Genomic DNA, 27,414 nt, shown 5'->3' on the forward strand with positions numbered 1-27,414 from the left:
AGGGAAGTCGTACATTGGATGAAAACAACTGAACGAGATATTGCAGGACCTCATCTATCCCAAGGCCAGCCATGCGACAGTCAGCTCGTAAACGTTATCATTGTCGGACGGATTCGCGTCCTCGGTTTCCCGGGTACACCTACTCGATGGCACGTTTTTGTTGTGGTCGCGATACGGGTACATGCGAATGGTATGAGCATTTGTGTTATTGAAAGTGTTTTGAGAGTAAAGGTACGCCATAATGCTGAGTAATAAGAGAGTGTGTGCGTTTGAATGAGTGAAGTCAATCAGTTCTAATGAAGCAAACGTATTCCTGAGTGAAAGTGATGAAGTGTGCCAACGGCTATACCCTCTGCCCATGTCCATGAGCAAATATCTATTTACATTGCTGAAGAGCTGCTTCTTCAATCATCCGCGTGAATACTTGACGAGCCGTTTTGTCAACTTTGAATTTTCATGTCGTGGTATCTAAATTTTTTTTCCGTATCAAAACCAATTGGTTGGCTTTCGAAGGTTAAAAGGAACTCATTAGTACTAAAGGATCCACCAATCACTAATTAGTCCCGAAAAAACATCCCAAGGTTGGAAAATGGAAAAGAATATTGTAGCCCATGATCAACACGCTATATGTATAGAATCCAGTAGACATCTAGGAAAAAAACACCCGGAACTCATATCATATTATATTGCCTATGCATATCACACCGTTATCACTAGGTCTGCTTCAGACTCAAAGCGCAAGAAACAACTTACGATAAGAGTTTCATAGAGGTCAGTGTTAAACGAGCACCGAGAAACGGTAGAAGATTTGATGGGCTACACAAACAGGGTGCCAACGGTGTCGTTATGTCTGATGCAAAACCACAAAACGTCCTTAACGATGCATTTTTTAGCACTGGTTGAGGACAGTGACTTAGTAGGTATAGGTTGGCCAGACTAGTACTAGGTGTCTTGATCGCGTGCTATGCTAACATCTATTAGCCGGAGGCATTTTGTGGCGAGCTATCGTTATACTCTACAATTTGGTCATGGCTAGATTGCCATCTAAGTTTTGTCTTTAGCTAAGGCAGCTTCCGGCAGACACGTGAGTGGTTCGACATTTTCCCTATATGGAAGAGCAATGGAAGAGAGCATACGATTACATAGAACAGACAAGTTAAGAACTAGTAACTCAGTTCTAGTATTTTACGAGCGTGGTTTATTCCTCACTTCAAAATCCATTGCCTTTCTGATATGGCCATTGTGGATAGGTTGTAAGTCAAAAATCTAATGAGAGTATAATATTCAACCTCGATTCAGCAACCTTTCAAATGTATTTTTTTAATTGTTTGTGTGCGATGCTGTTTTTTATGAACATTTTTCTTTCAAAAGGAAGCGTTTTATGTTAAGCTATTGTAAGCATATTGGCGCAACAACATATGGCTATTGTTTAAAACCATTTTCCTTTACCAACCGCAAATTTAGCTTTGTGTTTCTTTTCCGACAATAGTATACCGGAATAGTTTGAATAGCTTACTTAATTGAAAAAAATACGTTGCTCATCTAATATGAATCACAATGCATTTTAGCTACTCTCAATTGATTTGTGGTAGTTTCTGTGGTATTCATTCTGGGCGAATATTTCCAGGCTTACCTCATTTTATTTCTCTTGGGCGGAATGGGACAACTGAGGGTCCGTCAGGCGATTAATTATTATTATTTATTGAATTAAACGGGCAGTGTGGTCTAATTGAGTATTTCTAATGTGAGATTAACTCAAAAAGTCCGTTTTGCTACTTAACTAATTGTTACACAACTGAAAGCCACATATTATTCTGGTGATTTTTTTTTATTATTTATGTTGCATCTCGATAGTATAGACAGTCTGGGGTCATATTTTATATACTGTAATATTTTAAAAAACATCAAAACCTTTATGAATAGAGATGTTCAAAGACTGTGGAAAGATAGATAGCCGAAAAATCAACTTATTAAATTTGTATCACTGATATCTTCATGTGAAAAGAATGTTGACTTATCAGTTTCATAAAATGTTATTCCAGTATTTAAACCCCAAAATGAGTGAATCATCTACACTTACTCTTTAAATATAAGTTTCTTATCAATTGATATTTAATAGAGCAGTGAATTTGTTACAAACAAATGTTTTTTTGTGCAGATATTACTTTGATGGATATAGAAAGTGAAGATCTCAACTCGTGCTATTTATAGTCCGCGCAGAATGTGAAGTGTTTTCGTTTCTTGCTCTATACATATGTTATTCAACGGTATGCAGTTCACACCTCTGTTTGAATAGTTTATGCAATTACAGCACCCATCGGATACAGTTGCAACATCACGTCTGCATTGGACAACCGCATACTAGCGAGCGCATCATTCGTTCGCCCATGTCATCTCATTAGAACCATGCGAGTATTTGCTAGACTTTTCATAAAAATTAAACACACGCAAAACATTATCCGGTAAGTAGTAGTAGTAGGCAAAATGACTAATATGTGAAGAAAATTCATTCGTTAATTATATGGAAATTATATTTGTTTTGCAAAACTACCAACTACTGTTTTGTTACTAGATAAGCTATTATTAAACTGAATTTCTATTAACGTACCAACATCTCTACTGCTATGTTTGCGTTCCAAAACAAAGTTTATTTCACGCTGTCGACCATCCAATTTAGATTGAAATCAAACAAATATCATAATTTCTTCTATTATGATTAGGTATCAAAAATTTAAAATGGTTTAAAAAACACTCAATTTAGTTCACTTTTAAATAATTGGAAAAAGTGAGTGCTGCGATCCTATGTTATTGAACGGCCCAAAGCCTTATGTTTTGATTGTACCATCATTTTGATAGTGGTTTGTTTATCATAGGCATGTGAAAGTAGGTTGCAGTTTGTTACTTATTTTCTAAAATACTATTGAACCAAAAACACACCAGTAATGGCACAAGAGGCTGGATCAGCCGTACCGGTGAATTCGTTCGACAAAAAACGTTCGTCACTCATGAGAAAACAGGGTTGTGCCATTAGGTTGGGCAGAACAAAACCTAGACGGTTTTCAAGTTTTTGATCTAGAGGTCTATGCAATGAGCGAAAATGACCGTCGTGGCGAACGTTCCATATAACGAACGAGTTTACCCGTACGGCTGAATATCTCTGTAAGCTGACGGTCCCTTAAAGATTCACTTTAGAGATATTACACTGTGATTCGGGTGATTTGAGAGCAGAAATTAGATTAATAAAAAATCGGTTTTTCTATCCATTAATAATCATATATTTGATTAACACAAAAATACATAATATTTAAAAAAAATGAATGCTCTATCTACTCTAGACACACATAACATGAATATTGGGATTTAATCCACTTAAAACATATGAAATACGTTGGCTGTTCTCTTAGGTGTGCAACTGTTGTCAAATCACAGTCGCCAACTCGAACTACTTTATAACATTGCCCGTCATGGGTTTAAGCCTTATATGAACCGTCCCCCCGTAGTAAGGATCGACTATCTGGCTGCTTGGAAATAAATTAATTAAGAAGAATATTATTATAACGGTACGTTTTTTACTGTTTACACTTTTGTTTTATATTTAATTAATTGCTGGCACTTTCTTCGATACAATACACAAGGTTGCATTTTTCACAGAATATATTTAAATAAGCCATTGTTTGTCTAAGATGTCAATTCAAATATATTTTTCATCGGTAATGCTCGCAATCGATGATGAGAGACTGTAAACTTTTTGAAAATTACACAGCTATTTTCACCATTTCATCTCAAACGTTAGCTGCTCACGAGAAAATTATTGATCTGAAAAATTTGTTAATTCCGATTATATATTAACGTGTCATACAAAAAGATGTTATAAAAAAATACAAAAAGATGTAAAGTAACATATATTATAGCATGAGTTTTTCCTCTCGCCTATAATTGGGACAATAGTGCCATGTTAAGCAATTGTGCATGTAACTTACATGCAGAAGTTTGGTACAATTAAATTTTGCATTTTAATTTTATCTTTCAACATTTAAATGATTGTCAGTTTTTTATGCATACATTCTTTTTTTTTAAGATTTTTTTAAAAGGGTGTTTTGCACTGTGTAATGTGTTTCTATTCATTTGCATTAGGCAATTTATTGACATTATATCTTTATATTTTGTATAGTATTCTTTTTTCATTAATCCGCCTCCTTTCATTCGTGTGCGATCTCGTGGTACATTAATTAACTCGTAAGCCTTAATAAAATGCCCGTTCTGGGTTCAAACCTCAAACCGTCTGATGTGCCATGGCATTGATTGCTAAGTGTCATATTCGCTTGCTAAGTGTCATATATTATCTCATTTGCAGCAAATACAACAAACATACTAATACGGCATACGGCTCCCCTAACTAATCCCCAGTTCTCTTCAAATACCTAATAATAGACTATCCTACTATCCTATCTATATACTCCAATTAAACCAATCTCTCAAGTTCCTGTTCAAGAAATCTCAACATGTAAAGCAATATTTTGTTTTGTTATTTGTTATAGGTCATATTAACTTTTAATTGCTTTTACTTACCTTAGACATATTTTTTAAAGGGCATTCAGTTTTCTGAAATGCCCAAACGTACACTGGTGTATCCCACTAAATACAACTCCTCTTTAATTTTTGCTACAAGAATTTTTGAAGTTTTCATTGTTTATTCAAGAGCTCCAGCGCATACAACATACCTTTTTGTTGTTTTTTTTCACATCATGCACTGCTCTAATTCTTGTTTAGATCCCTAGTTTAATGGATCCGAGATTACTTTTTTCCGGCTTGTTAGTCATTTTGGGTAGATGGTATCGTTCACGCTGCAAATTAATTACATCAAAACGGTCACGGTATCATGGACGGGCGCGTGATCCGTCCTATAGTTAATGCCAAGATTCATGGGTCCTTGAGTTAGGGACAACACACCGGGACATGACCTTTATTTACAATGGGTACTTTCGGGAAAACTCGCGTTTATACCCGCTATCATCCTTTCCATCATCCTGTTTTCCTTTATACCTATTGGTGGTTGAAAAACCGAAAAAGCTATTAGAAAGATTTAAGAGCTTTTCCGCAAGGGAGGAAAAAGTAGTAAGAATCTCTTGAGTGATTAATGTTAAACTGATTGGCGTAATTCCGCTAATCTTTAACGGACGTTCAAATCGATTTAACTTCGTGATATGACCGCATATTATAAATCATAAGTCTTGTTAGTATTAACTGTTTGAACAAAATAATAACTACGTTCAAATAGGTTTAAATGTTCATGTATGATAACTAGACATAACATATTATTTAGTTCATTAACGGGAACCAGTGGTCAATTCGATAGACGCGTTTGCTCCTAGGATGACGCATTGGATTAAAATCTCCAGTGGACCGTCCCCCGCATCAAATATGGATTATACCCGAACGTATGGTACGTAAAAAGTCTCGGAAACCTGTACGATCGCAAAGAAAATAGACGGATAAGTTGTTTCATTATAGCCCATATAAAGTGTTTGAGTGTTACAATATAAATACCAACATGAAACAATTGTTAAATTCATAGTTATATCAGTACATACAATGTTCCTGATTGTATGATGCTAAAGTTAGCAATTCATATCAAAGCGACAATGCAATCTGAGGCATATACTTAAAGTACTATAACACTTTTAAATGTTAAAAAAGGAACCTATCTTTGATTTCCTGGTACGGCCAACCATTTCTTCCTAACTGTGGAATTAGGATCATGACAATGAAGCTAACAAAGACGTTGTATAAATAAGAAATACTACAAATGATAGCAAACAAATTTGTACGATCTTCAAGTTAGATTTTATTCGGATTCAGTTGCATGTACATTGATAAAGCTCTAAAAATGAGTAAAGCTATGATTTAACAGTGATCCAGTCAACAGTGAATAAGAAAGCTAGCTTCATTGCCATATCAAATAGCTCATCCGATCCGCTGGTTGGCATGATTTTCTTGATGTTTGATCTACTGTTACAACACGTATATCTAAACCTAAACCCTACGTTCATCACGTAACGCTATCACCATCAACAGCTCTTGATACACTTAATGTTCCAGTCAAGTCCTCCTGAACCGAAGGACCTTCACACCCTATTCTGTGCTTTGCTCGTTGGACCACATTTATTTATATATTATCGTTAGTTTTCCCGTGAATCACAACCGTTATCCTCTCACTCGACATTCTTCACAGAAACTAAGCCGCTCTCAATCTCAAACACTCTCGCATCAAACGAAATTCGTTTCACCGCACGTCAGCCATACCAGTACCATCATAAACTTGTTAGCTATTGTTTTGCTCTTTTTTAGAGCTTTTATCTGTTCAGATAAAGTATAGACCAATCATCATCGCACATACATAATCTAATGTTGTGCTGTTCATTCCATACTGGCAAGTTTTGAGGTTTTTCTTTTTCACTATAGGTTTGGCCGGATGATTCATGCAAGTGGACTGCATATCGTAGATAACTTTTCATACGTTTCGTACGGCTTCTTTATGATGTACCATTTGTGCATCTATCTTTTGTTTCGACTTTTTCTAAGTCTCGTAATATCGATCTAGTAAGCTTTTTTGATTTGTTAGTGTATATTAAGCGACATTTTTTTGAAAAAGACAGCTTTCAACGGTTAATTTAATCTTTTTTTAAATATAGAGCAGCGGGCGTGTAGGCTTTTTTCGAAATAATATAATTCGTATTAAAGAAATTTATAATCAGCTATTTGGGTGTCATAGCGATTTGAGTATTAGATCAATGGGTAACCTTATGCAAAAGGTGTTCACATACATCTCATGCCAAACAACAAAAATGATAAAAATGTAATCCCGAAAGAAAAAAAAAGCTTTTTTTCCGGTTGTCTAACAATTTTCCACTCTCATTCGACATAAACGACGTGTTGGAAGCTTACCGCAATCATTCTACATAGCAGTCTCGTACAATTTGTTTGGTAACTGGATCGTTCGGATTGAACACGTTCTGTCGGAGCTCAGGTGTTAAACGTATAAGTTGTGGTTATGGCACTCGCCGTAAAAAGGATCGTGTTTCAATCTTTCTATGCAAATTTCGTGTTTTGATTGATTACATATTCTTTTGATCTTTTTCCCACGCTGTTTCACTCGAACCTATTTAAAGTTCTTAAATCTAAGCTAGAGCCACAAATCAGATTGAGTTCCTTTGCCCTCCATATTATTTTATTTGCAAACAATTTTACTTAATCTTTTTCCAATAACTCTTTTAAGTTGTAATTACACTCAATATATGATGGGTTTAAACGCATGACGAGAATTTTATTGAGTCGTACGAGTTGACGACTGCGTTCTCAGGGATTTCAAAGAAAACCTTGATAGGAGGGTTAATCTTGTACTATAATAATTATCAATCATTGTGTTATTTCATTTCATTTCATTTCACTTCAGCTCAGCTGTAAGCAATGTGCAACACGATAGTTGTTTACAACTACAGTCCCTTTTGCAATTAACGTCGTGTGTAAAAAATCATTAGTTGTTAAGAAAAATCACATTATGCCACTTAATTTATAGTAGAGTAGTAAAGTGTGTTGACGCTAAATTTTCGTCTTAATAACTGGTGCATTACAAGACTTGTTTATGTTGTTTTGTGGCTATAGGCACTGTCAACCGATATCATTTCATTAGCTACTTGCAAATAAATTTCCATAAATTCGATAAAAAGTAGTTTGCGGTCTGTATTGCTATTCTATGTAGCATAGAATTGTTAGGAATTGTTAGGCTAAGAATTGTTAGGCTTAGTCGTTAACATGACTCGCGAGCTCTCTGACCCAATCTGCACCAAAACTCTTTATTGTACTCTTATTCGATCAGTGCTGGAGTATGGCAGCGTTGTATGGTGGCCCTCCTCTGCTCGGGGGGTTGCGCGCTTGGAGTCCATCCAGCGTAGGGCTACCCGTTTCGCGCTCCGTTCGTGGGGCAGCAACAACGACTACACAACAAGGTGTTTGTTGCTCGGGTTACCCCAACTCGACGACCGAATACGAAATGCTAGGCTGGCTTTTATCGTTGGGCTTCTCAATGGTAGCATCGACTGTCCGGTTTTGCTCTCGTCGATACAGCTGTACGTGCCTGCAAGAACTCTCCGCCCTCGGGCGATGCTGGCCATCCCAGAGACAAGGACCGCCTTCGCCTCCCGAGACCCGTTTTTGCGTATATGTCTTGCTCTGAATGCGGAATCTGATGCGTATGAGCCCGGCATGACGATGGCAAATGTGTTGAGTCGCATTAATTTACTTCGCGCCTCTCGCCAGAATCTTTAGCGTCCTTGTAATTGTTATTGTTGTTATTATTGTGTTATTGTAACGCGTGTGACTATTTTTGTTATATTCCTATTGTACCCTTACATATATCGAGAGGGCTTATGAGGTCCGTCGATCATTTAATAAATATACAAATATACAAATATTTTGATGCATTTTGATGCTCAAACATGTTTTACATTGCACATATAATTCATGATTTTCATCATAGTTAAAGAGGGCATTGCTCAAATGAAGTCACGTATAAAACTACGAGTTTTTTTTTATCAAAACATTTTATTTATCGATCCGTAGTAGGTAAAGGTAGAACGCAAAGAAAAATATTCAGTGCTAGTCAAGCTACGTTATTTCTCCTGGCATAACTAGTTTAGTGACACGCGTTTGTATTGTGTTGTTAAGTACTCGAATGGGATCAAATTTCGGTTCATTTAAGTGAATGTGAGTGAACCGAGTCGTTGTTTAGCAAAAAAGCAATACCTGTACAGTCTATAAATCGGTACACTACGCGAAAAACGGTAACAGTACAGATTAATCCGTTGGACTGATCACATTAAAAATGAAGCCAATATTGACAATCTATCCTCTAACAATATAAAATCGACTATTTCTTGTCTTGTCTCGAAATTTGCGAACGTTGGAAAGTTCTTTTGCTCATTTTTTGCGATTTTTTCAAATCCTCATGAATGTATGAACTCATTTTCATATTTTTTTCATTTTGATGTATAAAAAAAGAACCATAGCGTTCTTTTCTTGTGAATTAGTTAATTCATATTTTTCTCGTGAGCTTAATAAACCGTACTGTTTTGGTTAATTTGGTGATGATGATGATAGGTCCCTTCTCATAACCCAACACAGGTTTGAGAAGGACGATACTTTGTCCCCCACTTAAGCGTATGTATCACCACTTAAGCGTGCGCGTGTCTCGAACCCATGTTGACTCATTCATTTACATTTACTTTACTTTTTTTTCTTCAAGCTAAACATTATTCTATCATCATCATTCAGTGCATAATGGCAAGTGCAGACAGCTACTTCAACATCATACTTATAAGCTATCAATGGCTTTAATATGTCATCAAGATATCGATTTTACCCCTATACAAATAGGGACATTTTCACTCTGTTTTAATCAAAATACTAGAAAAATTCAATTAAAAATTGGATCTCAAGGTGCCAATTATGGTTAAAGTGTCCCTATCAATTCACCATAGCTGTACCAATTGTGGCTGTATGCCAAAGCTCGTGGATACTGACACCAAAAATTATTTTGTGATATTGTTTTTTTGTTATAAGTAATTTTCAAATATCCGCTTTCTATCACTGGTTGTATTCATAACTACGCTCAATCAATCGCACAATTGATGGGAGGATAATCCCTAAAAAAATAATTTCTTATACATTTCTGATTACGTCGTAGAGATCGTAGATCGTACATCGTTGGACACACTTCATATCACCTGACAATGCTTTATATCACCTGGAAGCTATACCGAATCCAGCTTCCGTTTCATATTCTGCGAAAAACTTGCCATGAAGTACTCAATGACTATGGCAACCTATGGGCGTGTCTAGTGTTTTTGTTGTGATATTAATATTGTGAATACATTACAAATGATAAAAAAATCCTTTGCTTGGTTATTATTAACTTATTCATTAAGAATTGTATTGCAAGAATTACTATCATAATTTTTATTATTTTAGAATAACATTACTACGGTCGTATGTTCAATCTGTATCGACAGATTTTATTTTCTTGTTTGCAACAGAATTTATCGCTTCATGTAGAATGCTATATTAAAAAAAGAATTCGATTTAAATAATTTGTAAAACGTATTCTTCAACGTGGAGCTAATTATTCCGACTATTTATAGATTTAATCATGGCAAATGTATCCATCATTGCAACCATTGATAAACTGTTCCAAATGTCAAGCTTGTGCAATCGAATTAGCATCATTGGACATGAACTAGGGGGAAGTCCGTGGAGGTAACATAACTATCATCATGAATGCCATGTAAAAATGGTAGGAATGAAACAAACGTTGAATAAAGAAACGTGGCCAAATTGAGAGAAACGCAAATGCGATTGTATCGAATGGCTAATGAGCAGTAGGAAATAAAATGCTTTTGCCGGAAATTCGAGCAAGGAGGAAATGTTTCAGAAGTGGCCCGAATTGTTTCCTTCCGCATTGCTACGTTCAACGTAAACGTAGTATACATATTTTAATAATGGGTTCTAGTCAGCTTTTTTATATGGAGTTTGACAGTTGGAGGCTGAAACCATGTCAACACTTCATACAAATTCACACACAAAACACTAGCCTGCGATTTAACCAATGACGGGCATGTTATGAAGTCGTTTGAATGAATTTTATTTTTGAAAGCATATTTAAAACTTTTTTGAATTGCGCGATAAAGTTTGCCAAATTCCTAATAAGAATTGTAATGTCAGTCCTAGCCTGACTAGCGTACTTTTTTGTCTTGATAGTTTTTGTACATGTGATTGAGATAATTTTGTGAATAAGACTAAAAGCACAAAGAGAGTGATTTTTTATGCCAACAGCGCAAACATCGTAAGGATGAAGGGGTCATAAGCGTTAAGAAAATTTTGGAAAAATAAATGAAGATAATTAAGCAAAAAAAAAAAAGGTTCTGAAGCACTAATGTACAGTCACGAGGCAATGAATCAAAACATCATCATTCACACTAAGTGTCAACGAACAAAGCAAAACAAAACAAAAAGCAAAAAAAAAAGTGAAGTGGGCACTGAAGGGGATAAAAGAGATTTATCTTGTTGCTCAACGGTTGCCTTCGTTTGTATGTCACAACGGTTCCAGCATCGATCCCTTAGGATACTTTTCAGGGATACTAGTACTCCTTTACTCTCAAATGATTTTTTTTTTTATAACTTCATAGTTAAAGGGTAGTTTCTTGTCAACCAAGCCGACTGATCACTAGATGCGTTGTTGCGCCTTTTTTGTGTGATGGCGTGTTCCTGAATTTGGGCTTGTATTTTGATGTTGAACAATGGCATGGTTTTCTTTAAAACCTGTGGTCAACTTTACCCTCGAAACGTAAAAGTAATAAAACTTGAATGTTAAAGTTATACGTCATACTTCAAGCATTTTAATTTATGATAACTCTTAAAAATTGGAGTGTAGATAAATATGGACATTATATATTTCGGTTGCGCTTCAATAAATCTTTCAGATGCGCTAAGAAAACAAAATTTCGATGTTTTTATTGAAGCTCTCCTTGCGGATTTTAAAACATCGTAAATATAAACACAGAAAAACCTAAGACTGTCAACGTAACATTGCAATAACCCAACAATCTTTAGAAATTATTTATTAAATAAATCTCTTTACTTGTTTTGTTAACGTACGGTTGTGAAAAGTAAGCTGAGAATAAAATAAATAATAATAATATAATATTTACTCCAAAGGAAGGAGCTCTTAGATCAGATATGTCCAACTGGAGGCTCGCGGATCACATGTAGGTTCTGAGGGCTATAAACAACCATATAATCTCTCAATATGCTGATATTAAGTTGAACTGGAATAATCAGGTGGATATACCACCGTACTACACACGTCTCATACTTTTAGGACTGGAGATGCTTACAAGTAAGCTTTATTGATGGGTTAGTTCTAAGAACAATTCATACACCATCGCCTCTTCATAAATTATGCTTTTGCGCTCCTAGTTTAGCATCGCGGCAATCTTGAATATTATATTAATCGAAACACAACACACAATATGGTGCAAATGACTCCAAGAGCATCATGACCAACACTTAGAATTAATCGGAACCTAACCGTGACAACATTTAGAAACATATTAAAGACATTAGTGGTAGAATATGCTCTCTTTTACGAGTATTTTTTAATTAAAAAAACAACAGTACTGTACAATAGTATTCATGAAGCAATAAATTGCCATGTTATATTTCTCGAATTTCAGAAACTCAGATGAAATTTATCACTTCCTGCTTGTCATGACTACGCTTTCTGCTCGTCATGAGTAAATTTTCACGCATGCTAGCAACGTAAAGATGCTCTAGGCGAGTAATTTATGACTCCGTTTTTCACTAAAGAATTCGTACTGTAAAAGATGCTACAAAGAATGAAACTACTTCAACATAATCCGTAGCTTAGGACAGGGTGAACCAGGAGAGATCAAGTACGTGCTAATGGCGCTAAACTAGCGTATGGTAAAAGAATGGTAAAAGACGTAGCAAAACACCTTTAAAACCAACTACTTCATCGTCCAAGCCAGCACGCTTGCCAATCATATTGCAGACAAATGATAAAATATAATTGTGTATTGGAGGTCAGCTGGTATTACTTTGGACATTTTTCATCATTAAGATTACCATGATTTCGAAATGTCTTCACCATCATGTTTTAAATCCTGTTGCTTAGCTTTCTTTCGACACCATAACAACATTTAAATTTAATTGAAGACTTGAAATGGTGAAATACAGGGTTTCCCACGATTTATTGATTGATTCCTATTAATTTTAGTACGTTCCCATATGTTTTTGGGGCGTTCCCACGATTTTTGGCCGTTTCTCAGATTTTTTTGTTCCAATTGTATTGATATCCAATCGGAAAATACCAATAAATTATGGGAACGAACCAAAAATCTATGGGATACGATCAAAAAATCGTGAGAACGAACCAAAAAATTATGGGAACTGACCAATAAATCGTGGGAAACCCTGTAAGAAGAAAGTAAAATTGTTCAGAAATAATAATATTTCCTATATCACTTCATCATTTTTCTAAAAGAGTTTTTCACATCATACAAAAATTCCATAACTGAATAATTTCTCTGAGCTATTTTTCATTTTTATGTGCACTTGAATCTGAGCAGTTTCAGTCTACAGCAGGGAAAAATCGTAAAATACCAGCTGAGCAGCAACTGGGATTATTTCATTTTACATTATATATAGATGCTTACACCTAGTTTGTAATATGAAAAGATAATCAAAAATAGTATCCATGCAGTACACGAAAGATGGGTATGCTACATAACGTAAAGCTTTGCAAAAAATTACAGAAAACAAGCAGTCTGAACTTGTAAATCTTTGAACGGGTAAATTGCGAAAAACTTGGGTAAAGCTGAGATTAATCTTACTCGTCGATTGTGTCTTTTGAATTGAACAATCTGTCCATTTTTAATGTCCTGACAATTGAATAAATAAAAGCCTTTGCAGGTTTTAACAAAACTAACATTTCAGCACTTGCAAGAACAGCTGTCAAACATTGTATTTGAATCACAATGAAATCACTTCGTCCAAATGAATTTCAACATGTTGCAACCTAGATTGAGGTTGACAGTTCTTTGTGATGTGTTGAAAATCATGTATAAGAACTAAAATTTTATTATCATGCCAATACAATTTGTGACAGCTGTTCTCGGAGGTGGTGTATAATGATGCACACTTTCGAAAGTGGATTGGGAAACCCTGTATCATATTTTTAATAATTCATACAGGGTTTTGCAAGTAATTTAGCAATGTGTGCTGCATATTTTGTCGATCACGAAATTTACTTTGACTCCTTACTTTGACGTACGAGTTGTTAAAATCGAAGCAATCCAAAACAGTGTTGAATACAGCAATAACATAATTTTAAGTACTTCAACTGGGTTGTTTCACGATATATTGCCTGCTTCAGTTTCTGCCTCGCATCATTTCCCAGATAAAACCTCGTGTTTTCGAACACCCGTAAGCTCCCATCTTCGGAATCTGCTCTTGGCGCTGCTTAAACATTAAGATTCAGTTTCCGTATTGTTCCATTTTTTGCACCACATGAACCGGTAAACCTCTTCTTCTGTTTGAGATTTCTATGGTAAAACAGTGCAATTGGTACCAATTTGTTTGTAGTAAACTGTATGAAAATAATGCAACGCGCAACACACAGCAACAAGCTGTTACTATATTTGGCTGCCGAGCGTGTGAATTGTTTACCGTTATTCCCATGAGATATTACGAAACAAGCGAATACTTCATTACAATAATGTTTGCCCGCCGGAATGAAAATAGAATCAGCGCAGTGTGTGGCTAACAGTCACATACATGGATTTGCTTTGTTGAGAGAATTTTCCAGGGTATTTCTCGGCTTAGCTTTATTCAGCCTTCATCCGCTTCTGGTGATATGACGATGTAGTTGATAGCACCAAGCAAAGGCAGCTGCAATAGTGAAATCACGAACAACAAAACAACTTTTTGCCTCTCTCTCACCAACTCTCCACCAACTCCCTTCAATTTTATGTCTCCACCGAATTTACGATCTTTTTTCATTAACCCATTCCAACATCCTGGTAGTCCCATGGCTGCAATGAGCTTTACGCCTGCAATGAGCCTGACGTTGGAGGGTTCGTTGAATATATGCTATTAACAGTTGGTTGGTTCACATTTTCGTTCGCACTTACGCACATGCAGGGGCTTTGGCGTTACCATACTCAACCACAGGAGGTTCATGGTACTTGATAAACCCGTACACAAGCTGAAAGTCACGGGTAAAAGCAAACAGCAACAGATGATGATTTTATTTCCCGCGCACGCAACACAACTGTTGGTGGAGGCAAATTTGCCTGTGCAATGGATATGGTCGACTCCTGATGGTTTACACACTTCGTGGACAGATTTTTGCCACAAACCGAGCAAAGCGTCACAGTTGAGTGTACGGTAAGGTTGGCACGAAGACAAGCAACGAAACAAAATATTTTGATGTTTCCTCTTCATCACGCGTGCAAGCGTAGGGCTATGTACTTGTATCAAAAAACAGAAACCAAAAAGGCATATCCCGTTGTATTCTCTCAATATTTGCACAGTGAGAAATTAAATGAAAAGTATTTGAAATAAGAGGTACCGTTGTAAAAAGGGCACGTAAAAAACACCTTTTGAGCTGAGGTGGGTGGGGGGGGGGGTGTTTTTCGGGATTGAATGAAAATAATAAATACTAAAAATATTAAAATATTACAACATTAAATAATTATGAAATACAATGAATGCCACTAATAATGGATTCCTCTACCGTGCAAGTTTTATCAAATGGTTCGTAATTTTTGTTGTTTTTGCTATTTTTGCTTCTTTAATGTCACACCCATTTTTGCAAAAGCAACTACGTTGGCTCCTAGATGGTAGTGTACAAAAACATTAACGGCCGTTTGCACCAACGTGCAATCTTAACCTTACAGTAACGTAACTTAAATACAGTGAACCCTCTCTTATTTGAGAGGCGATGGGACTGTCGAATAAGAGGGGTTTTCAAATTACAGAGGTGGAAAGTGAATGAAAGGTCCATCCAAACAAGAAAGAGACAGAACATTTAGTATGTACTGGAAATACAAAAATGTACTGGAAATCAAGGGACTGTGCAAAATGTTCAAATAAAAGAGGTTTTTCAAATTGGAGAGGTGTCAAATAAGAGAGGGTTCACTGTAATACACTACAAATTGGTCAATACATAGTTGAATAATGTTGTAGACACTGTGTAGTTAAAAAAACAGGGTCTTGCGTCAACTAACTTTTTAAAGAGGCCGTTTATCCTGCGCACGGTGTATTTATATTTTCTCTTCAAGCGATAGCCGTTGTGCCATCACGTTACACAGCGAAGCTTTGCCCTTATCTCTTTCTTCGAAAATTTGAAGGTCGACCTTGACAACTGAGGAGTCAAACGAATCGCATATCATTTACGTGATTGTTTTTGTTTTCGTGTGCCATTAAAAGGGCAAGCGGGTTGTCAGCACAGTTACTTCAACATTCACCATATTATTGTATCTCTAATACCTCGCTGACGTGAACTACCTGCATACGAGATCTTGGTGCCCTGCTAGATTGTAAGCTCAAGTTTCATGAACATCTTAAAAGTGTTATATCCAGGAGTATCCAGGCATTAGCACTCATAATGAAAATGTGTAAAGAGTTTCACGATTATATGTGCCTAAAAGTCGTATACTGCGCCATCGTTTGGTCCATCTTACAATATTGTTTGGTAGTATGGTGCCCCTTTGAAGCCCGCTCAATCAATCGCCTGGAAAGTATTCAACGAAAGTTTACTAGATACGCTTTACGGCTCCTTACTACCAACGGTGCCTGTTGCTTGGTTTGGAGATGCTTAATGTCAGGAGGAAAAACATGCAACCCTCTGCAGCTTATTGTTTAATTGATGAATTGTTTATTGTATTTAAGTGATTGGCCAAACAAGCGGCCTTATCACAAATATAACGCTGATTAAATTTTCGGGCAATCGCATTCATAGTGTCGTTCTTGCTGTATGTACGTCTTGTAAGGTCAGTTTTTATTAGTCTGTAGTTACTGAACACTCTAGGAGGGACATTTATATTGACTCTAGCCAGTAGTTCTGGCGAGCCAGTAGTTATGTGTTAAATGTTGTAAGTGACCTGTTTGATTTTAACATTTCTACGTCAGTGTTCAAAGATCGTCTTCGTCAGCGTTTCCATTCTGATAGTTTGTAAGTATAGATATTAGCTAAGATATTTGTGTAGACCCGTGAAGGTCCGACAATTCATCATAATAAATTAAATTAAATAATAACATTGGTGGCTTTGTATGTGCTGATAATGTTCATTTCATAGGCAAAAGTATTTCATTGTGTGTTGACGAAGTGCATCAAATGTTTCAAAATTATTTCTATCAGCAATTTGGGAAGGACCGGCACAACTGAAAAAATATGCTATGTTTTGTCTCCGTGCAATTCTTTCTACATCCTTCCATGAATACTTTAAATCTAAATATTTTTAGAAAAAGTTAAATCTAGTAAAAAAACTAGTAAATTAATAAGTAAATCTAGAAAAGACACGCACTTGTACTTTTTTATTACAGAAATATAAACAAAGCTTCTCAAACCGGACACAGCATGGTAGCCCGAACCTCACTAACGCTAATGAATTGCGATTCTACACTAATCTACTCTAATTGAAAACACCAGGTCAAATACTCTCCAAATTAACCATTCCGATAGCCACCAGTTCTTGGTTACCTATTAAGAGAACTTAGCGAATAGAAAAAAGCAATCAAAAACCAAATATCAAAAACTAAAAGCGAAAACACGTAATAATGCTCCAATTTCTTAGACAACTCATTCGCTCAAAGCCACGCAAGCGGCTACTTTACGTTTTCCCCATTGCGCCTCTATCTTTCTCAGTCAGTGCCAACAGACGCGTAGCTTGTCAGCTTCTGACGTTTACAGTATCGTTGTAGTCATACCTGCCTTTAGGGAAAATGGGAAAAGAAGGCTGTTTCCTCAAACGTACAAACGAAAGTGGATAAGTGAGCTCGTTATGCCGTTACGCTCCAGTCTCGTTCTTACGGAAGCCCGTCATTTGCAGTAAAACGGTACTTTGCATCTGTACGGTCAAATTTATTCAACTAATTATCACATCATTTTTCCATTATCTACTACACACGTTTTACTTCTCTGAAACGTTCCTTTTTAACGTTGGCGTAGAAGTTTACCGAGAGTCGTGAGTTTAAAATGGTCTCCGCTGGAGACAATATAATGACAATGTAATTGGTGTGTGAGAAAACGAATTTGTTGTTTTGGTGCCACATGAGCTAGAAAAATTTTTTTTGAAAGAAGATCACAATTTGAAACATAAAGAGATGTGACCATCGACATCCTAAGAAACATATCCTATACCTTTTACATTTATTACATATCTGAATAATGATTTATTATGAGTGTACTATGTCACCTAGAATGAACATGTCTTTTAAATATAATAACGTTTAAGTTAAGTGGTTTTTAGCCATAATATACCTCATTTTCGTTTCTTTTTCATTTGCTTGCAATTGGTGATTTTATCCCCTGCATAGATTATAAGGTATGATTCCGACTGAAGAGTGATTTTTCTTATTTAAATTAAAAGTTGTTAGTCTACACTACAAACCCCAAACAGACCGTGCGTCCATACGTAGGACTGATTATCTTGCTATGGGGGGTAAAATCCTTAACTCACTGAAAGCCAACACCATAAGTGGTACAGGCAGGCCTTGACCGACAACGGCTGTTGAGCCAACAGAAGAAGAAGAAGAAGTCTACACAAGAGCTTGCTAAAGCTATGTGCTGTTTAAACTTATCCTAACCACATAGAAATGGTATGAACGTGTGATCAGGAATGTCCTTCTGATCCTTAGTCAAAGGAATCCATTTTTTATTGACATTATTGTTGATTTGTGTTTTCAATATGTCAGCCATGGTGATTCTTTCATAAGGTCTCCTTAGACCTTGCGTGAAATGAAATTTATTTTCAAATGAATAAAAAAAAAAGAAACAGCTAGTCCGGAGTCAAGGTGGGTTTAGTCCGACCCGTGGGTCTAGCGAATTTGGATAGACTCGAATGTTCAGTAGATGCATCCCGACACGTTGGTGTATTCAGGTCGGGTCGGGTCAAAGCAGGTTCAATACTCAAACTGAAGTCGCATCAGGTTCGAAGTTGCTAATGATTTCTCGCACCTATTGAAGAACGTCGGGTCGTGAAAGGAGGCACTGAACGGGGTTGCTCTTAAAACCGCAATGTGCCAGGATGCAGAAGGAAATCTCATGACGGACGAGCGGGAGGTGATCGAAAGGTGAAAGTGATACTTCGAAGGACACCTGAATGGATCAGAGACAGGAGAGGCTGGCGCAAGTGGTAGAACAAGGCAACCGCCACAGCATCAGTATAGAAATAACAACAGCGACAGCATTGGCGCAGACGACGAGGTGCCCCCACCATCTCTGGATGAAATTGCCAGCGCCATCAAGCAGCTTAAGAGCAATACGTCTGCCGGCAGCAATGGACTGGCGGCCGAGCTCTTCAAGATGGGGCCGGAGAGGCTTACCGTCGAAATGCATCAGCTGATCGTAAAAATCTGGGAGCAGGAGGAACTACCGGAGGAGTGGAAGCTGGATGTCATTCACCCAGTCTACAAAAAGGGCGACAGGCTGGATTGCTCGAATTTCCGAGCCATCACAGTCCTGAATGCCGGCTACATGATCCTGTCCCAGATCCTGTTCTGCAGATTTGCGCACCTTGCTACAAATTTTGTCGGCACCTAACAAGCTGAGTGTGTTGGAGGCAAATCCACCACCGACCAAATTTTCACTCTACGGCAGATCCTCCAGAAGTGCCGGGAGTGCCAGATCACTACGCACCTCCTGTTCATCGACTTCAAGGCGGATTACGACACCATAGACCGGAATGAGCTTTGGAACATCATGCAGCGGTACCATTTCCTCAGACTCAGACCATCTGGGAAGCAGTGTATTAGATGAAGGTGACAATCTCGAGAAGGTAAAGGAGCTCCCCTATCTCGGGACGATCGTTACTTCGAACAACGACATCAGCAGCGAATTTTGGAGACGCATTGTCCATTGTCTATGTGCTTCACCGACTGCTGAACCATCCAAGCGGAGGATGCAAACGCTCTAGGTGTGTTTGACCGACGCATCCTCCGGACCATCTTTGGCGATGTGTTTGAGCATGGAGCGTAGAGGACAAGGATGAACCACGAGCATACTGAGCTGTACAGCGAACCGAGCATCCTGACGGTGGCAAACGCTAGCAGGATGCGATGGCTGGGGCATGTCATGAGGATGCCGGACTCATGCCCCACCAAGAAGGTGTTTGACAGCGATCCACAGTTCGGCATAAGGCGCAATGGACCATAGCGAACTCGATGGCTGGATCAGGTGTAGCGAGACCTGTTGGAAATCGGGTGTCTAAATGAATGGGAGGCTGCAGCCAGGGACCGAGCATCCTGGAGAATGATTGTTGACCGGGCCATGTCACATCGACGTGCTCTATTGTGAGCAGGCCAACAAGAGAGATAGAGATAGACGTTTAGAACATTTTTAGAACCAATTGAACAATATGCAAGGCACTCTACGATCAGCAGTTGAGGAATAAATATTTAATTATTAATTATTATTATTCCCGCGAATTCAGTAAGCTAGCATACCTAAAGACCCTTGTATTAGGGGTCTCCAAGCTTTTCACTTCACGGGCCGCATTGCTTTACAAATAACGTTGTTGTGTGCAATTTTGACGTTTTGATAAGAAAATGCTTACTAAATGTTAATCAACTAAGTTAAGTGAACTAAATATTTTAATGAAATCAGTCAAATCAATAAACTATTTATTTTAACATTAAAAAGCCATCGCTGGACACATTACACGCTAACGAGGGACCGAGGGTCTTAGCTCGGAGGCTAATACCCTAGTAGATGGGGTTTGCTGCGAGATTACATGGACTTTACTCTATCTAAAGTCCATTCCTAAATAAGTCAACTTACCTTCTACGCTTGCCTTCTTCTAGTCCCTTTTACCAAGGTCCATCAACTGATGAATTTTTATTTTTTATACATACATGGTTTTGTTTAACCAATATCAATTTCCGAATTAATTTACTCTTGATATTCTTGGAACATTAGGATGTTTTCGATTCTTGGAATTATTAAATTTAGTTATTTGTTTATAATTCAAAATATGGGTTAAATCGTAAATTTCAAAAATATATAATCTCAAAATTATCAACATCTAAGAAAGCAAGGCTACGAACAACATTAGGGGAACTGGGGGTAGTTTCGACACCTTAAGGGTTTCCCTTGATTGCAATACTTTTGTCAATGTAAACTTAATAGTGGACATCGAAAAAGCTTTTTTGATTCATTATGTACCATTTTACGAGAAACTACGGTTCCTGGTTTGATTTTAATAACATATTGATATAAATAAAAAAATGTCTTTTTTGTTGCATCAAGACTGCAATGCGGGTAAGATCGACTCCATGATGGGGTAAAATCGATACCTTGAGGGGTGATGTCGACACATTGGTTATAACTTTTAAAATAATTAACTCTGATGGCCAGTTGTTTTTCATTGAAGCTCAACAAAGTATTTCGTACCAATTTTAAGAAAAAATAATACAAAACATTACTGAAATATACAAAAGAAATGAAGTTACAAACAAGAACAAATGTCTCGTCACAAATAGCATGGAACTAGACTCTATATAGTAGAAGCTGCGGAGATAGCATCTGGTTTACGAAATGAGTGGTTAAGACTACTATTAAAAAATAACCTTGCATCCAGTATCATCCAGCAATTTTCTTCTTTTTTTTTCATAAAATCGAAGTTTAATTTTATGTTTCTCTGCCAAATAATTAACTATATGTGCTTAATCATGATGTGAGTCCGAGTTTGGCAGACGTTTTATGCGTTAATGATAGCTCAATTCCATAATTTTAAGCTACTTGGTTAGTTGACATCGCTAGTATCAGTATCGCTAGTGAGCTTCTAAGGTATTTTTAATTGAGTGTTTACTCAGCTTAGTCATTACGTTTGCCATACATAGTTGTGGGACATCTGTAGAAAATATAGGCCCTTTCAATTTCCGATATAAAAAAAGTTAACATGATACAAATAAGCATTACACTACTACGGAGTGTGGTATCGATTTTACCCTCATTGGCCACACAAGTTTTAGTGACCTTTTATACTATATAGTCTAATATAGGCCGGTCTCGTAGTACAGTCGTCAACTCGTACGACTTAACAACATGCCCGTCATGGGTTCAAGCCCCAAATAGACCGTGCCGCCATACGTAGGATTGACTATCCTGCTATGGGGGGAAATCAATTAGTCACTGAAAGCCAAACCCACAAGAGGTAAAGGCAGGCCTTGACCGACAACGGTTGTTGAGCCAAAGAAGAAGAAGAAGTCCAATATAAAAACTACGCCCTTTGATACAGAACTAATCAATAGTGTTTATATAACAATACTATTAACACGGAAACTATATTTTTGTTGAATTAACGCCACAATTCCTTAAGTCCCCGAAGTAAAAAATTACATCGACTGTCAATCAGAACCACCATGTATTTATTTTGTTGTTTTTTTAATAATTGACAGGTTTCTGATCAGTAAAAAATAACTCAAATATTCGAAACAGTTAATATAAATAAGGTGTCCCAATTTTTTCCCTTAAAAAGTTCTATAAAAACTAAATCGGCAAGGTGTCGATGTTACCCACAATGTCGAACCAACCTTGACTTCCCCTAATATCAATAGAAACAGTTCAACCGGAAGAGAAGGTTAAGTGGAAACATATGTTGTGAAACATATTTACAAAACAACTACAACAAACTGCAATATGCAACAACGATTACCATTGTACATGTTATTGATGGTCATACATTTTTGGGGCTTTTAAAGGAATCATGAATTGCAATTCATCGCTGCCCTTTGATGTATACAACATTTTCCTTTGCTAACATTTGGAGAGCAATTAAGTGCCACCGTTTACAGTTCGAAAGGAATACATCTCTGACAGGATAAATAAACAAGTAACTTAACACAGCCAACAATTTAGTGAAAGAGGCAGCAAACGTTATTCGTTATTCAGCAGAAGAAAATATGGTATCATTTTCTTTAGTTAAGTTTTAAGATACACAATTCTTAAATTAAAAGTATTAAATAATGTGTGCGGATGCTCTTCAATACAAACCGTAATCTGTTACACTAATTGAGTTCCTTGTAAGTGAAGGAACCACAAGCCATAACCAATGACACTTATTTTGAATAATGTTTTATTCATGTATAATATACTCATTTGTATCTATATTTGTCTAACGTCTAATTTGATATTAATGTTTAATTGCAGACATTTATGTTGTTGTGAACAACAGTTTCATCAATCAATATCAATGGATTACTGTAGTGCAATTATGCAGAGACATAAAATATGACTCTTGCTGTATCGTAGTATTGAACATGTAGTGGATTAGAAAAAAGAAGTCCAACTGAACCGAGACTATCCCATAGAACCAAACAACCAACCAGCAACGGCAAAAATTCTAAAGGTGTCCAAGGAGATGAATTCAACCTGGCGTGTGATAGTATTTCTAATAATACTATGGCGAATTTGCTACAATAACAATCTCTTGGTCCACGGCTGTCCTCTGGAGTGTATCTGTCTATCACAAACACAGGTAACATTTAAACTAATTAGTATTTCAAATGTATTCCAACGAAATGCAAATGAACCACAATATCTACAGCAAATTTAAAAATGGAATATTTGTTGAAAAACTAAAAACTGTATCATGTTTAGAAAATGTCTTAGACGCTTAGGATTTAGAATGATGAACAACCTGAAATGTTGACTGTGACACAAGAGTGCCTGTGACAAAAGGCATGGAAAGTATTATTCAAATTCTATTTAAAAAAATGAGGAAAAGTTTTTTATAGGGTGGAATAGACATCACCAAATCAATATCACAGAAGATATCGGGAAATCAGGAAATCTGAGTTTATATTGAGTGCGGTTATTTTCTTGCAAGTACTTTACACCATATCATAAACTTTTGCTCAAACGCTTCCTACTTAATGTTTTCTTTACTTTGTATGGTCGTAAACGCCAATCTTAACAGCATAAAGAAACGAGACGTTAATCTAATCATAGTTTTGCTAACCAAAACGCTTCATACGGAAAAATGAAATATTCTTGAACCGGCAAAATGGTCATATTACAATTTAGTGCAAAATTTAACTACAAGTTTAAACATAGGATATACGGGTACTGCTTGGAGTTCTCAGTGCATATCGAGGTTAAACAAAGAATGAACATTACTATGGCTCTCTGATTTGGGTAAAACTTATTCATTATTCAGCTAACACTAACGATTTGTATATAAGTTACGGGGAGTGAAAGCAAACACTGACTTCAAATACTTTCAAGTACAACCAGATACTATTAAGATTGTGCAAAATATCATTTCTGTAAATTGCTCTGTATTAAAACCTTCTTTTCCAACTTGTTTCCACATAAAAAATAACTGCTAAATTAAAGTTTCCTCGCCTTTCCTAGAAGCTCAACGGCTCAAAAGAACAAGTGTTGAAAGTTCAAAAGAGAACGCTATGCTGAAACTTTCTTATCACCGAATGAGAAACATTTATGGTCTTCCATAGTGTACGTTAGATTGCCAATTTTCGTGTGTTCGAGCTACATTCGAGCCAAAGTGGAAATTCTCGCGAGACAGGATACATTTCGAGAGGCGAAATAAAGTTTCATGCTACGTTGGTTGTACGAGTCTCAGACCAATTTAGTAATCGATTTATAAGGCTTCTAAGTGGTCGAGGGAAAAGGGAAATATTCTATAACAAGCTGTTTTTATTCCATTTAATAGAATGATAGTTGTTTAATACCATACGTGAGCATTTAAGAAGGGTACATAATACGATTTTATCCGTTTGCTTGTATGAATGATGATGTATCGAATGTTATTTTACTCTTTCTTATAAATTTATTTTAATTATTTTTAATACTTATCCAACGGATTCTATAGGTCATGTGCAACACTGGCGCTCTGCGTGAGATACCATTGAAAGCCATCCCTGTCACGGTAGAGCAACTGTCACTCACCAAAAACTACTTCCCAATCATCAAAAGTGATGCATTTGGAGGATTGAGAGCGTTACGAAAGCTGTCACTCGATGGCAATAACATCACCACTATTAAACCATTTGCTTTCCGTGGTCTACCTCGGCTGCGAGATCTCTCGATTCAACATACCCCTCTGGCAACGGTTGCATCATTTGCCTTTGCCGGGCTGCAGAACGTCTCGCAGATACAGCTGTCACACAACAAAATCCTACGCATCGAAGGGTACGCATTTGCCGGGGCCGTCAACGTTCGACAGATACATCTCGCCGACAACCCAACCGTAACGATCGAGACGAACGCATTCTCCAGTCTTAGCAACGTCGATCGACTCATCCTACCGTCGGGTATACGTGTGATCGAGCCGGACGCTTTCTATGGGCTCGAAACGGTTGGCTACCTGAAGCTTTCTTTTATGGATCTTGCCTCCCTGGAGCCGTACACATTCCGGGGCCTGACGCACGTCAAACTGCTCTCCCTGCAAGAATCTGATCTAGGTATCATACGAGCTGGCGCCTTTGAGGGTCTTGTGCAGGTCGAGTTGCTCAACATACTCAATAACAAAATTGATGCCATTCAGGAGCTCAACATTACTGCGGCCAATAGAATTAAGGTGCTTCGGATTCAGGGTAACCATCTGCTCGAAACCCCCGAAAGTGGCTCGATCGTGCTTGAGGGCATCGATACACTGCATGTAAATAGTAACTACTTCCCATGTGGATGTCACATCCACACGCTCCTAGATAGTCCCCTCTCCAACGGTACTTACTTGTCACACAGTGGGGCTCCCGCCGGTGACTTCCTCTCCAAGAACTACTGCATCTCCCCGCTCGAGGTGAACGGGATGCCAATGAGCTCAATCGATATATACTCAATCGGGCGCTGTCTTGAACAGGTTACACGAGAAAATCTCGAAGCAGCCAACTCAGTCATATCAACTATGCTGCGGGGACAGTCTTGGAACAGGTGGCTGCAGTGGCAAAGTGAACATAGTAAGCGATCTCAAGAGACGACACTTATTTCAGCTGTCTCGTCGGCTGTGCGGTTTCTGGCGGCATCGCCTATCATAGCAATTAAGTTTGTAGTATACTTACAAAATTTTAACATAAAAATCAGTTGAACTTTACCTTTTTGGTGTCAGTTAGTAAGATATTTTTTTATGAAATCAGAACAATTCGATTTCTTCTTATTCGGTTCCGAAGACGTAAATCTGTATACTGTAAAGTCGGATACTGTAAATCTAGAATAACTAATTACAGAGTTGCGCTTAAACATAAAAATAGTGTATCAGTCACTTGTCAAAATATGTTAAAGGTAATGATCTAATCTTCTTTTTAATTAATATGGCCTTAGATTGCTTTCCTGTGCAGCAGTTACAATATCAGTATTTTGACAAAAAAAAATCAACATAAAGTTCGTTGTTTTAATTATTTTTTTTTTAATTTCAAAATTTTCATAATTGAATATCATTTTTAAGCCATATTATTCATATAACTCATCAAACGATATTTTCTTCGATGCCGTCAATCGAAAGTAGTTAGAGTAACTGCATTATTAGTTAGACTTGTTTGCATTTAGCGAGTTCATTTTATTACATTTTTTATTTAACAACTAATGTAATTTATGAGAGGAAATCAATAAATTGATAAAATAATAAATTAATAGATGATTACATGATTTGTTTATTTCATTTCCCACTCCTGCTTCTGTTGTAAGAGCCACTATACAAATATTATGTGCTTATCATTCGAGCAAACCATATATAATAAACAATAAAATGCTTCACCCGAAAACGCCTTTTTATGATTTTTTTGCCCCAACATAGGATAACATAGTCAATAATAATCTTTTCAATAATTATCCCGATATTTTTAAAACATGAATATATAATTTACATTCTATCAATAGAATTGTTTTATTTTTGTTTCGTTTCACTTTAAAAATGCCTATGCTACACAATGCTAGCCTATGTTGCTGACAAGATTCCTTCTTCAATGCCCATCTTTGCAAGAAATTTGTGGTTTCTTCCGTCAAATATACTTTATGGTAGTTCAAGGAGTTTCTGTTAGAAAGTTGAAAATAAAATACTGTTCTACATTGAGCCCAAATTATCAACTGTATTTTTTTTCTTTTTTTTCTTTGGCGCAACAAACGCAGTCGGACAAGCACTATCATTGCTACTGATGGTCTTAGCTCTCAGTGACATAATTTATTACCCATTGAAAAATAACCAGCAAAATACTACGAGAGACACGGTACATACGAGGCTAGTTGACGTTGTATCACGGGACCGACTCATCTGTTGTCAATTAGCTTTATAAAAACTACTCAAGATACAACCATGTACCACGTTGTGCATCATCTAAAAATGATTTCGTTACCCTACGTTAAATTCAATCGGTCTAATTACGAACGTGGTTTTGGGAACAGTAATATTTAATAACAATGTATATCTACATAGAAGCAAGACCAATGCGATATCGTTTGAACGCTTATCGCAATGAAATTATTATGATTAGTGGGAGTAGTTTTCCAACCGTCAGTATAACATGTTTGTAAATATTACAAAATAAGACGGTAACATTTATGTATATTAAAAAAATAGTAAAATTCTAAAACTCATGCAATTC

General features: G+C 36.8%; 1 protein-coding gene across 7 annotated transcripts; it reads left to right on the forward strand.

Moving 5' to 3' along the window:
- LOC1269485 (leucine-rich repeat-containing protein 4B) lies at positions 1 to 27,052 on the forward strand. Of its 7 annotated transcripts, none has more exons than XM_061646166.1 (4): positions 1 to 231; positions 2,043 to 2,462; positions 23,006 to 23,333; positions 24,690 to 27,052. In XM_061646166.1, the coding sequence occupies exons 3-4, from the start codon at positions 23,217 to 23,219 to the stop codon at positions 25,902 to 25,904; spliced, it is 1,332 nt and encodes a 443-aa protein (XP_061502150.1). In that variant the 5' UTR covers positions 1 to 231; positions 2,043 to 2,462; positions 23,006 to 23,216; the 3' UTR covers positions 25,905 to 27,052. The 7 variants fall into 7 exon arrangements, with proteins under 7 accessions (XP_061502150.1, XP_061502151.1, XP_061502153.1 ...); XM_061646167.1 differs by having other exon boundaries at positions 2,120 to 2,462; XM_061646169.1 differs by having other exon boundaries at positions 2,297 to 2,462.
- Positions 27,053 to 27,414: the final 362 nt, after the last annotated feature.

The sequence above is a fragment of the Anopheles gambiae genome, chromosome 2, assembly GCF_943734735.2.
Source record: "Anopheles gambiae chromosome 2, idAnoGambNW_F1_1, whole genome shotgun sequence".
NCBI lineage: Eukaryota > Metazoa > Arthropoda > Insecta > Diptera > Culicidae > Anopheles > Anopheles gambiae.

Coding starts and splice junctions, on each gene's coding strand:
- LOC1269485 (XM_061646166.1), top strand. CDS start 23,217: ATGAATTCAACCTGGCGTGTGATAGTATTTCTAATAATACTATGGCGA. Junction 23,334..24,689: donor TCTGTCTATCACAAACACAG/GTAACATTTAAA, acceptor CGGATTCTATAG/GTCATGTGCAACACTGGCGC.